This window comes from Poromitra crassiceps (genome assembly GCF_964638095.1).
Source record: "Poromitra crassiceps genome assembly, chromosome: 6".
Lineage (NCBI taxonomy): Eukaryota > Metazoa > Chordata > Actinopteri > Beryciformes > Melamphaidae > Poromitra > Poromitra crassiceps.
The window spans coordinates 44,620,578-44,634,797 of record NC_139627.1 but is presented as its reverse complement, the minus strand read 5'-3'; the positions used below and the strand labels follow the sequence as shown (position 1 = coordinate 44,634,797).

The 14,220-nt window shown below is 44.9% G+C and overlaps 1 protein-coding gene across 1 annotated transcript; it reads right to left on the bottom strand.

Moving 5' to 3' along the window:
* Positions 1 to 12,391: 12,391 nt before the first annotated feature.
* Positions 12,392 to 13,074, bottom strand: psmb6 (proteasome 20S subunit beta 6; the record flags this gene model as incomplete). The annotated part of the gene is made up of 1 exon (XM_083638646.1): positions 12,392 to 13,074. The coding sequence occupies one exon, from the start codon at positions 13,072 to 13,074 to the stop codon at positions 12,394 to 12,396; it is 681 nt and encodes a 226-aa protein (XP_083494772.1). The 3' UTR covers positions 12,392 to 12,393.
* Positions 13,075 to 14,220: the final 1,146 nt, after the last annotated feature.

The window sequence follows — 14,220 nt, the reverse complement described above, 5'->3', positions numbered from 1 at the left end:
CAGTGATTTGCAACAACACTGATAGAACCAGTCCCCTCCTGTCCCTTAAATCTATGGAGGCCTATAAATGGCACAAACGGTAAAGGTACATTTTCACAATTAGGGGAGCAAGCGAGCTAATAAGAGCAGAGATCCAACAGAAATGTGGTAGTAATAATAATAATAATGTGGTATGATGAGGTAATATACATCGCCATGCAAAATACTGTAATAGTAAAACTGTTTTGGCATTTGATTTTTTTTGGCCTGAGATTAAGGCTTTTTAGCCTCCGTAGCTGAAATGTGCTGCACTCATTTAGTGCCCGCCCCTAAAAAACACAACAAAAAAAACACACACACAAACAAACAAAAAGCACCACCACCACAAACAACAACAACAACAACAGCAACAGTGTAGTGGCCAGAAGGGAGTTTTGAAAGACAGAAATGTCAGCACCTGTAAGTAATCATCACTGTATTGATCAACAACTCCATCATGGTCATTTTGTGTTCTGGGGCAGTGAAAAGCTTACTTAGGAAGCAGAGGGTCACTGTGAGGACTCGTGCCAGGCAGCGCCTTCAGAGGGTCACTGTGTGGACTCGTGCCAGGCAGCACCTGCAGAGGGTCACTGTGTGGACTCGTACCAGGCAGCACCTGCAGAGGGTCACTGTGTGGACTCGTACCAGGCAGCACCTGCAGAGGGTCACTGTGTGGACTCGTACCAGGCAGCACCTGCAGAGGGTCACTGTGTGGACTCGTGCCAGGCAGCGCCTGCAGAGGGTCACTGTGTGGACTCGTGCCAGGCAGCACCTGCAGAGAGTCACTGTGTGGACTCGTACCAGGCAGCACCTGCAGAGGGTCACTGTGTGGACTCGTACCAGGCAGCACCTGCAGAGGGTCACTGTGAGGACTCGTGCCAGGCAGCGCCTTCAGAGAGTCACTGTGTGGACTTGTGCCAGGCAGCACCTGCAGAGGGTCACTGTGTGGACTCATGCCAGGCAGCACCTGCAGAGGGTCACTGTGTGGACTCATGCCAGGCAGCACCTGCAGAGGGTCACTGTGTGGACTCGTACCAGGCAGCACCTGCAGAGGGTCACTGTGTGGACTCGTACCAGGCAGCACCTGCAGAGGGTCACTGTGTGGACTCGTACCAGGCAGCACCTGCAGAGGGTCACTGTGTGGACTCGTACCAGGCAGCACCTGCAGAGGGTCACTGTGTGGACTCGTACCAGGCAGCGCCTGCATCTGGGTTTGGATGAAAATAGGAACTATTTGTAATGACCGTGGCTGCACCGTGGCTCCTGCATTACATTCGCTGGCTTGCTGGGGAAGCTATAAGCAGGTCTGACTGTGGTCAGTCCTTGGATGGGAGACCATCTTGTGCTGGAAGTGGTATTGGAGGACCAATAGGAGGTGCTCTTCCCTCTGGTCTCATGAATAATATCCCCAATGCCCCAGGGCAGAGACAGGGACTCTCTCCTGTGAGTGAGCACCGTCCTTCAGATGTGACGTTAAACTGATTTCCTGACTCTCTGTGGTCAATACAGATCCCATCGGCACTCTGCGCAAGAGTAGGGGTGTAACCCCGGTGCCCTGGGGGGTGTAACCCCGGTGTCCTGGGGGGTGTAACCCCGATGACCTGGGGGGTGTAACCCCGGTGTCCTGGGGGGTGTAACCCTGGTGTCCTGGGGGGTAACCCCGGTGTCCTGGGGGGTGTAACCCCGGTGTCCTGGGGGGTGTAACCCCAGTGTCCTGGGGGGTGTAACCCCGGTGTCCTGGGGGGTAACCCTGGTGTCCTGGGGGGTGTAACCCTGGTGCCCTGGGGGGTAACCCCAGTGTCCTGGGGGGTGTAACCCTGGTGTCCTGGGGGGTAACCCCGGTGTCCTGGGGGGTGTAACCCCGATGACCTGGGGGGTGTAACCCCGGTGCGCTGGGGGGTGTAACCCCGGTGCGCTGGGGGGTGTAACCCCGGTGCGCTGGGGGGTGTAACCCCGGTGCGCTGGGGGGTGTAACCCCGGTGCCCTGGGGGGTAACCCCGGTGTCCTGGGGGGTGTAACCCCGGTGTACTGGGGGGTAATGTCGGGTATTCTATACACCCACAGTAACCCCAGTGTCCTGGGGGGTGTAACGCCGGTGCCCTGGGGGGTGTAACGCCGGTGCCCTGGCTAAATTTCCATACAGGCCTTCCTTCCATTCATGGTCACCTAATCATCCCTCATTATATAAATGGCACATTCAATCCTCAGCTCTCCACCGTGATATGATAGCCGATGTGTGGTGATCGTTCTGGCGCAAACTGGCTGCTGCGCATCACCCAGGTGTGTGCTAGTACACATCAGGTGTGTGCTAGTACACATCAGGTGTGTGCTAGTACACATCAGGTGTGTGCTAGTACACATCAGGTGTGTGCTAGTACACATCAGTGGAAGATGAGTTGACTCCTCCACCCCCCATATATGTGAAGTGCTTTGAATACTTACTTCTGCTTATTGATTATAGAGCAATATGTGTGGTGATCACACAAATATACTACCGATCGCCTCCAACTAGAATGGTTGCAGTGCTCTTTACACAGGTAGTGTTACTGGAATGACTTTAAATGGCATCGTAACAGAGTCAAGTATGTCATCATAGGGAATGATCAGCAGGTAACACATATGTCAAACTGCTAATAATGCATGACTGCCTTATAGGAAGTCTGCTAAAGGGCGTATGACTTTTCTCAAGCTGCATGATGTCATGCAGCGTAATTAGGTTGGGAAGAAGAACATTTCCACTTTGCCCAGGGTTTTCCCCCATTTTGCCCTTACTGTTCTGTGGTAATGGTGCAATAAGTAGAGGGATGCAGGATGCTACGGAGACGGACTCCATCTGATTTGTTCAGATAGAGATCTGTGGGCTTCGGAGCCATTGGAGTGACTCATGTCCTTATTGTTTTTAAATGCTCCTGATCCAAAGATGTCAGGGCAAAAACAGGCCATCGCAACACCCTCAGACAATAAACAGTGCCCTGCTGCTATTAATCATCATCGATGACCACTTTTTGCTTTTGTAAAAGCCAGATGCCTCTGACGGCTTCTTTGGGGAAACACTGCAAGACTCTGCACAAGTTCCATCAAGTCCATTTAAACTCAATGTCACATTACTGTAATCAGGCCATGAAGATACTGTTGGACAGTAGGGAGGATGGGGCTGGCTGAGGTCTGCCACTATGGAGAAGCAACTTCCTCTCAAAGGCATGTCTTAAGATTAGTCTCAACGGCATGTCTTAAGATCAGTCTCAAAGGCATGTCTTAAGATTAGTCTCAACGGCATGTCTTAAGATCAGTCTCAAAGGCATGTCTTAAGATTAGTATTGCATTGTATTGTATTTTTGTTTTATTGCGGCTTATGGGGGGGGGGGGAGAGGGGAGAAACTGACTGATACATTAAATAACTACTCTGACTTTTTTGAGAGTTTGGCTTATTGGTCACCTTATTACCACCTTTCCATTATAGATCAAAGTGCACATGCTAACATACAGTCATATCTTAGGCGAATGGCGATTAGCATGATCCTAACAATGAGAAAATAGGAACTTGTAGCAGCCCCAAGGTTGGATGGTTGATTCATTTGAAAGACAAGTGTCTACACCTGTCTGCCTTGTTTGGGAGACTGGTGAAACTGTTTAACTTGAATTGAACCTGTTTGGTTTACACAGGAGTTAGCCACACAGCTTCAGTTCTTTTGCCACTGTTGATTCACAATGGAATTAATTCACTATTGATGTCATCTCTCCAGACACACTTTCAACTTGCATCGAAAATCTGTCGGCAGGCTCCGTCAAAAGGGATGCAACAGCGCTCGCACGCATACTGCGCTTTACCCGATCAAAATGAAGTGAACGTGACCGGTGTGTAGTCAAAACTTACCATGTTCAGCGTGTAGCAAGTTGCTACTTGCTGCTAGCAACGAGCTCGAGTTGTTATTGTTATTTCATAGTAGGGCTGTCAATCTCCCTCTATAATCAAATTCGAATTTCAGTGCTTTGTACATTTTAATATTCGAATTATATTCGAATATTTTAATTAATTTTTAATTGAATTAAAAAAAAAAAAAAAAAAAAAAATTTGGTCTGAGTGAATTGTTGTCTTCTCTTATGTTATGTTCTGATTCTAAATATAGCTGAATCTTTGGGTTTGACCAAGTAAAACTTTTTCTAAGCATTTTACCAAATGTAGATGGAAAAGTGAATGGTGGATGAATATTCAAAATAATATTAGGCTTATCACAAATAGTCCAGCAATGATGTTTATTTAAGAAAACATGTTCCTTGCATTAGAAAATAGGTCAGATAACCAGAGCTTAGTTAATATTCATCAGTGATGTATTGGTGCTGTCTGAAATGCTAAAATAAAATAATTGATAATAAAAAAAGACACAGCCTTTGTTTGAGCTCCTTATCAATAAACAAATAAGTAAACTTTGCCAAAACAACAATGAGCCATGAACAAAAAAAAATCAGTCACGTATTGCACTTAAGAGCTACAGGTTTACATTCAGTATAGCAGCTTCAACAGTCAACTTCAGTTAACAATGAATGAACATACATTTTAAGAGCTACAGGTAGGTTTACATCAGTATAGCAGCTTCAACAGTCAACTTCAGTTAACACTCTTTTCTTCAAGTATGTTGTCAGAACTTGTCACTGTTCTAGTGTTCTAAAAAAAAAAAAAAAAAAAAAAAAAAAAAAAAAAAAAAAAATCGTTTTTAAAAAATAATAATAATCGAATTTCGTTCATAATTATTAAATTTGAATAATATTCGAATATCAAAATTCGTTTCAACAGCCCTATTTCATAGCGACGGACGGATTTGAGAGCAACACGCAGGGAGCGGAAAAGAAATCCATTAATGGGCGGAGCCGGTCGGTTGGAGCCAATAGCAGAGCTTGTAGGGAGCGCAAAGGGATTTTCTTCCGCTGCCGACCGCGCCTCTTGAGTTCCTGTTGCACCACATTGAAACGGGGCTGCTGTCCCCAGAGGTTACAGAAGATATATATATAGTTTTTGTTTGTTTAACCGATGGGTTCCCAGATTGCTATTGATGAAGAGGGTTTGTTTTCAAGTTATGAATCTACAGGCCATAGAATAAAAACAGCTAGCACATTTGTCTTACTAAAATGTTTATCTTCATAATTAGGATAATGCTATTTGCCGACGATGATCCTACCACGTCCTGTACGCTAAAGCAATAGCATGTAACAGAGCTATCTACCAGACAGTAACACAGGTGATTTTGGTGCCAATCCTCTTATCATATTATATAGGGGAAAGTAACCAATAGGCCAAACTCCTTTGAAGACTAGTAGGGCTGTGAATCTTCACTGGCCTCACGATTCGATTACGATTCAGAGGGCTACGATTCGATTCGATTACGATTATCGATGCATCTCGATGCATCTTAAATCGATGCATCACTTTTTTTCCCCAATACATGATTTATTTTTTCTCACTTTATTTTTTCTCACAGTGTGGCTACTTTTAAAATAAAAGTGCCTTTGGAATTGCATTGTATTATGACCCAAATAAACAACTGCATGTACTTCCATTATATTTTATTTGATTATTATTATTTTTTTTTATCGATTTTTGACATTTGTGAATCAATGCAGAATCGTGCACGTCCGCATCGCGATGCATCTTATAATCGATTATTTTTGACACCCCTAAAGACTAGTGTACTATACTGTAGAACACTTGTAACAGGAGTAGGAAAGGTTAATAGTAGTCATTAAATATTAGAGTGAATAAACATACTAAATCTGATGACAGATACTTCTGACAAAATCTAGTGATGTATTGTAAAATTACACAAAGGGGTAGTAAGTTATTTGAATATATTAGATTACAACAGTAGCATTATGTTGTAGTACATGCTATGCTAAATGCTATGATGGTTGATAATAACTGTTATAAACTGTTGAATTTGAACAGATATGGGAGGTAAAGTAATACAAAAAGTAACTTAGATCAGATTATAGACGGAGTATAGATTACATTCTCAAAGTAATCTCCCTAACCCTGGTCAGCAGATGTTCCTCTGTGACCCCAGATTCCCAGTAGCCATCCATATGGGCCAGCTTAAGGGCAGCAGGCTATGGGAGAAAAGCATTTAGCCCTGTTCCAATTATATGATTTCCTGTTCGGTTTCCTTCAACAAAAAAATAAAGAAAGAAAAAAAGTGAATCAAGTAAAATATCCCTATTTTGCGCAGACACAAACCAAGAGTATGCCTTGTCTTTGTATAGTGTTTAAAATGCATTACATCCCAACACCATATGCTGCATTCATGATGGTTTCCATATCAAACTGGCATGACTTCAATGCAACTCCTGCAATAAATTGATTACTGTAAGTTTATACTGCTTGACAAATTACTGAAGAGTGAACGAGAAGTGAATGAAAAAATGTTATCTTGAACGTAGACAAAATCATTTGGAATTCATTTAACGATGAAACACATTTTCATCCAAACGAGGAAATGTTTCACTTCTTGCAGAAGAAAAAATGAATATAAATAATTCTTATCACACAGCCTCTCATTATAAAACCAACCTAATTTCATACGCATTTGCCATTTCAGATTAAAAAAAATATTCACTTTTTGATGAATTATTGGCACTCATGCTTTTAATTAATCACGTTTTGACAGAAATAGCACTTTGACCTGCTGTAAAAAGAAAGTATTTCCCTCGAACATAGAACATTTCAGATATGATGTGATATAAGTCAAAAGTGAATGAACTTTAGATGTATAGAATGAGCTCAGTTGAATTAATAAGTGAAAGGGCAATGGTAATGATGCGAGTGCCCTTTTCATACTTTTCACTGTGTATATTTACATACATTGTAGGCATGTATGCCCATGTGTTTATATCAGAATAAATATTTCATCAAAGCCATCTATTCCCTGCACGACTGCAGGTTAGAGGCTCGGAAAAGCGAGCTCCACTTCAAACTAAATCTCTGATCAACATGGGGAAAAGGAGGCCTTTTCGCAAGCCATTTTTGCATAGTTGTTAATCAAACCCATAATCATGAATTGCATTTTTTCTTCGACAGTGAGCTTCTATGACACCGTTGGATGGTCTTGCAAATTGTCCCAGTGCTAATCAGATTACGTCTTCCTCTGTCACGGCCATTAAAAAAAATCTCCAAACATTTTCAAACCTCAAACCAGGCATGTGCAGAGGGGGGTGCTAGGGGTGCCTGAGCACCTGCCCGTTTTCCCCTGATGCCCAAAGTATTTGTCGGCATGGCAACATCCTGTTTGTTTTGTTAACACTGTTACCAATATCGAATCATCATTAGCAATAGCTTGATTGGCTTTTGGCTTCTCCGTTAAGGTCCTTTCCTTTAATCAACAAAAAAAGTATTTAAAATTAGACGTTCTTGTGAGGTTCTCGCTGGTGTCAAGGTTCTGTTCTTTAAACATCTTAGGTGTTCTCGCTGTCCCATCATGTTTGGACCACATCAGAAGACCTGGAGTCATCTGGCTCCTATTGAGAAGCGCACTACCCTGATATGGAAGACGAAAATAAACAGCGCAAATCAAGCTTGGCTCATCACTGGATTAATAATACGAAACACCTTGAACACAGCCAGTCCACATTTGTTTTGGTCCGGTGCCACATTTTATGTATACAGATCCTTTGTCCTGCCCAAGTTCCGGCCCGGGAATGTCTGATGTTTGAATAAACATCTTACGCTCCGGTTCGGTTCGGCATCCAGGTATATGGGAGCGCTCGGTGTCAGCCTGTTGGCTAGTAGCTGGGATACGTCTCGAACCCAACTCACATTTGTAAATAATTAGGGGGGAACTTCAATTGAAAGACGTTTCCCTCCTCGCATGCTATTTCCCTGCTCTCCATATATTCCACAGGGAATTATGAATTCCTCACCTCTGAAATTAATTAAGGAGGAGTGTGATAATATCCATTTCATGTAAGAAGATTCTGTTTCTCTTCTTCTAATCATGAAGGACCTAAAGAGTTCCACGGGGATTTGCCATGAATTCATACAGCATACAGCGTACAGCGCGCTTCTTTGATTTCCTACAGCCAAGCCTGAGGAGCTCTTCTTTTAGCCTGCACGGAAGACTACATTTATTGTGTCATTATCACAATAAAACACCATTTTAAAAGTATTATTAATGAAAACACTAATAATGGATCATTACGAGAAAAGAAGTTCAATGAGAATTTCAGTATTTTTCAAACTGGACCCTATTTAAAAAAAAAAAAAGTACTGCAGCTCGCCGAGCTGGCCGCCCTGCAGCTCGCATACGCAGCTCGGCTGCTGCGTGGCCTCACCTGCTCTATTGGCACGCCTGGTGTGTGTGGCTCACAAAGTGTTATTGCCCTTACATTTCCATTCGCGCGGGTGTGTGTGTGTGTGTGTGTGTGTGTGTGCCCGCCCCTTAAGTTTACATCAGTGCCTACATACTGTAAGATGATTTTGCTCTTATGACATCACTGATGACATCATCAGTCTTATGACATCACTGATGACATCATCAGTCTTATGACATCACTGATGACATCATCGGGGAGTATTATGACATCACTGATGACATCATCACAATGCCTCCTATGACATCATCCGTGGGACAACATTTGAAACAGAGAACAGAACAAACAAACATTGCCCACATGCTCCGTTTATAGATAACTAAGTAATGTGAAAATAAATATTTGAAATTGATGCAGTATTGACCAAGATTGCTTCAGTTGGCAGCCATTTTTCCCACATGAACCTACTACTGCACTAAACAAGCTTGTTTTCATCAGATCACATTATTCCAAATCATTTGACCTGTTGGATCCAATACTGTCCTATTCAGGCTAGATCAGCTTACCTTCTGTTTCTCCTCCATACTCACAGTACACCTTGAATGCTGTTCCCTTGTACAGCTGCACGTACAGTACACCATACAATACATACAATACATTTACACGCATGTGTACTTATTACTCGGGTTAGATATAGAGAGAGGGCTTTTAGAAGTAACACACCTTCTGGCGGCCATTTTGGAGGTCTTTGCTCAAATGCCTAAATATATAATGCTAGCAAAAGAAAGATACCGGCAAAAGATTGTTTTGGTGTGAGTTTAGGACAATTCAGTCATATTTAGTAGGCTATACAGTATATATAATAAGGTAAGTTTGTTGCCAAATGTAGGTTATTACACAGTAGGCTAACTGTTTTGTCTTTAGTCCTATAACTGCATTCTTATCAGACTTAACCTTTACTTAGGCTATATTATATATTATATTATATGTTATTGAATTCATCTAATGGACCTCCATGGAGCCAGCAGTGTTTGATGATTTGTGAGACAACTGCAAAGCCTCGAAGCACTGCTGCTCTTTATTTTGATCCATGTAGCACTTATATAACTGGCTGATGTCTTTGGCATTTCTTGGTCATATTTTGTATCGATAATAAGCTACATATTGTTGGCACTGAGGAGAATGTTGAGTAGCCTACATTCTGCAGACGTGTCCACCCTGTATTCGTTAGGCCTACATGACAGTCACATTGAAACCTGACCATATTATGATGATGACACATCAGACCATGATGTGACAGCAAATCAATCAGTTGACGGCACAGTTAGCGCCCAGCTAGCATCATGACCGCCTGTATGACATGATGTGGCTTTTCAGATGCATCCGCCCCGCACCTACGGTATATAACTCACCCAGCCTTGAGTCATGGAGACGTTTACTCCAAAGCCACACCTATGGCTCACTTTCCACCCTCTCCATCATGAGCGCACGTCACAATGAACCCTCTGGGATGTTACCTCACCCATGAGTTATAGCAAAGAAGACATGTTGAGAAAACCTGGAACTCCATTCCATACTACTTTGCGGTCTTTGATAACACTTCCAAAAATGCCTGTAAAGATGACGATTCGTTTGCTTGACGAGGACGGCGAAGTTCAAACGCGTGCGACTTGCGAGATGGTGGACGTGAACGAGAGCACCATAGATCCTCCTCATCTCTGTCACGGCATCGGCTCTTAATGAGGCGAGACAGGGAACAGCCATTGGCTCATCTCCCAGGGGGAGCGAGCCAGGGAAGTGTGGGCTCACACACTGGGAGCAGCCTGACGGGCGTGAGGTGTTTTCCCTACCAGGCCTGCTCCACAACAACACTGGTCATGACGCGTTTTTCCTGAACATTCCCCCCGATGTCATGTGGTCATCATCGGCTCAGAGAAGGTACGGTATGGGGAAGGAGAGCCATTCGCTTGACCTGCATGCCAGAATTGACATCTGTCTCTTGTAGTTCTTGGCCAAATGAATGTGATGGTTGTAATGATCAGAGTGAACAGTGGCAGTGGGCAACGGCTTTACATGACACCTACAATGTTCGTGAACAATCAGAATAGATTGTAAACTTACCATGAGCACAGAAGATCATGCACTCCCCCACCAATCTGTCAGACATGAATGATAAAGCCTTACACTCACAATAGTGAACAACAGCGATCACCCACTCAGTCCTCACTTCACACTGCTGCCATCAGGCCGCAGGACACTGTACTACAGGACACTGACTGTACTACAGGACACTGTACTACACGACACTGTACTACAGGACACTGACTGTACTACACGACACTGTACTACAGGACACTGTACTACAGGACACTGTACTACACGACACTACTACAGGACACTGTACTACAGGACACTGTACTACACGACACTGTACTACAGGACACTACTACAGGACACTGTACTACAGGACACTGTACTACAGGACACTGTACTACAGGACACTGTACTACACGACACTGTACTACAGGACACTACTACAGGACACTGTACTACAGGACACTGTACTACACGACACTGTACTACAGGACACTACTACAGGACACTGTACTACAGGACACTGAGTGTCCTACAGGACACTGTACTACAGGACACTGAGTGTCCTACAGGACACTGTACTACAGGACACTGTACTACAGGACACAGGACACTGTACTACAGGACACTGTACTACAGGACACTGAGTGTGCTACAGGACACTGTACTACAGGACACAGGACACTGTACTACAGGACACTGAGTGTCCTACAGGACACTGTACTACAGGACACTGTACTACAGGACAGAGGACACTGTACTACAGGACACTGAGTGTCCTACAGGACACTGTACTACAGGACACTGTACTACAGGACACTGAAATGGAGAAGAGCACGCTTTGCCAAAAGCTTTGACCCTTAGCTTTGGCCATAGCTGCCCTAAACAAACTGCCCCGTTGACCTTGTATAGATCCAGACTTGACCTAGTTTGTGATTACTGTATATACTGTATATGTATTTATGTGATGGGATATACAGGGTGACTGGTTGTGTTTATGCTTCTGTATTGTATGCTCACAATATCAGGAAGATGTCCCTAATATTTTGTACATTGTGTATATATCCTGCATTCTGATACCTTCACGTGCTGCTTGCCATAATAGCATATTGCTACGTCATCGTTTTCAGACATGTGAGATGGTAATTGCATAATTGACAGACAACTATGATGCCGATTCTGTGGCAGACTAGGGAGTAAGTAGGCTGTGCCTCTGCAGGGAATGCAGGCACTCACGAGCATACATACAAAAAGACGCAGCGTCTATTTCGTCTGGCACGGGACTAGCTGGAATAACTGGCCCAACCTTGTGACCTCATCGAGGTTAGTGTTTTCTGTATGACAGGGCCGTATGATAGTGTGACCTCATTGAGGTTAGTGTTTTCTGTATGACAGGGCCGTATGATAGTGTGACCTCATTGAGGTTAGTGTTTACTGTATGACAGGGCTGCCAAAATGGCCTCACACTACATTCTCACAGAGACAATATCAGCAGCCTCGGACCGAACGAGCCAGCGCCCATGAGTTATCTGAAGTGTGATTTGCCAGGTTATATCTCTGAGTGGGGAAAAGTAGTGTAGTCGTGTTGAGAGCACGTTTGGTGATACAGTATGTGTCTGTTCTGCACGGTAAGAGAAGTGTAGGATCATAAAACCTGTAATGGCAAGAGATACAGTTCCCCCTGCTGATCCCTGGCCACAGGCTTTTATTGTGACAGGACGGATCAGAAACGTATTCGATAACGTTTGGGCAAAGGAATAAAAAAAAGTTGAAGATTACAAAATAGACACACACACACACACACACAGACACACACACATAGGTATATAGGTTTATTCCAACATGAAAATTGACAAGAATAAGAATAAACACAAAGCCTGGATCCCTTTGTAGTTTCTGTGTGTGTGTGTGTGTGTAGGTGTGTGTTCAATGTGTATGTGAATGTGTTCCCATCATCGAACACGATAGACAGCTAAGAGTGTGTGTTCAATGTGTAGAGAACTTGGGCAGCTGGTCGACCAGGATGCAGCGTCTCTCCACACCGTCCTCAGAGATGGACGCCAGTCTCACCACTCCCCCGCTGGAGCCGTCTCTCTCCATGGCCAGAGACAGGGCGGTGGCGGTCAGCTCCAGGCACTGCTCCTTGTCCAGGCCCGCTTTGTACTTTGAGTCCATGAAGCCGTAGATGTAGGTGCTGCCACTGCCTCCCACTGACACCGGCTGCCTCACCAGCATGCCGCCTAGGGGCACGCAGAACACCTGGCCTCCTCCTCTGCGGTCCCAGCCAGCCACGATGATGCCTGCACTCAGCTCCTCCCTGTAGCGGTAGCAGGTGGAGCGGAACAGCGTCGCAGCCGTCTCCACCAGAGGAGGGCGGTCCAGCTCGATGCTGTGGAAGCCCAGCTGGTAGGCCACCATGTCAGCGATGGCCTGAGTGTCGGCAGCAGAGCCCGACCGGCAGCAGAAGATGCGCTCATGGATGGGGGTCAGTTTGTCCGTCACTCTGTTGGCTATATAGGCTCCGGTCGTGGTGCGGGAGTCCGCACCAAGCACCACTCCTCCATCATACTCCACCGCCATGATGGTGGTGCCGGTGCTGACCTCCTGGTTGGTCCAGTCCGGGATCAGGGCGCTTTGGGAAGAAATGTGCTGGCCAAAGTGCATCATCGTTGCTCCTGGTGCTAATTTGTCAATGTTGTGGGCTATCACAGGTCCTACTTATAGCCTCTGCAGGGAAGGAAGGATTTATGACATCACTGATGATGTCATAATGTCTGACATCATTAGTCCTGTTCGGAATCGGGAAATAGTGGACTATTTAGTGTGTTCGCCGTTTTGTTTTCGCCGGTATACAGTACCACAATGCAATGCGGTTGTCTTTACCGAAGGAGAAGAAGAAAGTCGCTAGCTCGCGAGCTAACAAGCTTGTGAGCTAGGCTACTTGACCAGCACAGCTTGCTATTAGACAGCACCATAGTTGACAAAACCACACATGCACACAATTAGAATTTCAACAATTTATTTAGGATTTATCAGTCAAAACATGCAACATCAATACTACCTGTGGACATCTCAATCTGCTGGAGAGCTCGGTTGGTTTATATGATAGTGGCCGCGGATTGCTTACGTCACATGACTACCCTGCACATCTTGTGACTCAATGATCTTCAGAAAAGAAATCTGTGTAGTGTCTGAAACTCATTCGTTCCCCGTATAGTTCACTATATGATAAACACGGGGTCATCCCTATGTTCCCCGGGTCCTATGTTCCCCGGGTCCTATGTTCCCCGTTTTTCCCAAATGGTGTCCACCCGCTATGCCGACCACCCGCAATGCCGACCTTAGGTTTAGGCGTGGGGGTGGGAGAGGTTAGGTTTTGGGTTAGGGTCTGGGGGAGGTTAGGTTTAGGCATGGGGGGAGGTTAGGTTTGGCGTGGGGGCTGGGAGAGGTTAGTGAAAAACGGGGAATATAGAACCCGGGGAACATAGACATGATCCCATAAACACCACATGGTGAGTGAGTGAATTCTTCTTCTTCTCCTCCTCCTCCTCCTCCTTCTTCCTGACTACTCAGAAACAAAAAATGACACCAATCTACCAAAGTTTGGCGATATTACAAACACCTCATTTCCTGTTTTTTAACCATCCATACCACTGGGCCAATCCCTGAAATTTGGCCCAATGACAGATATGACAGATATTCAAGCCCATTTCGGGGCAATAGGATTGAACCCCTGGTATTGCCGCTTGCGGCTATATGGCGTAATGACTCCGCGCTAAGATGCCTCTCTTCTTGCGGTGAGAGAGGGCATCT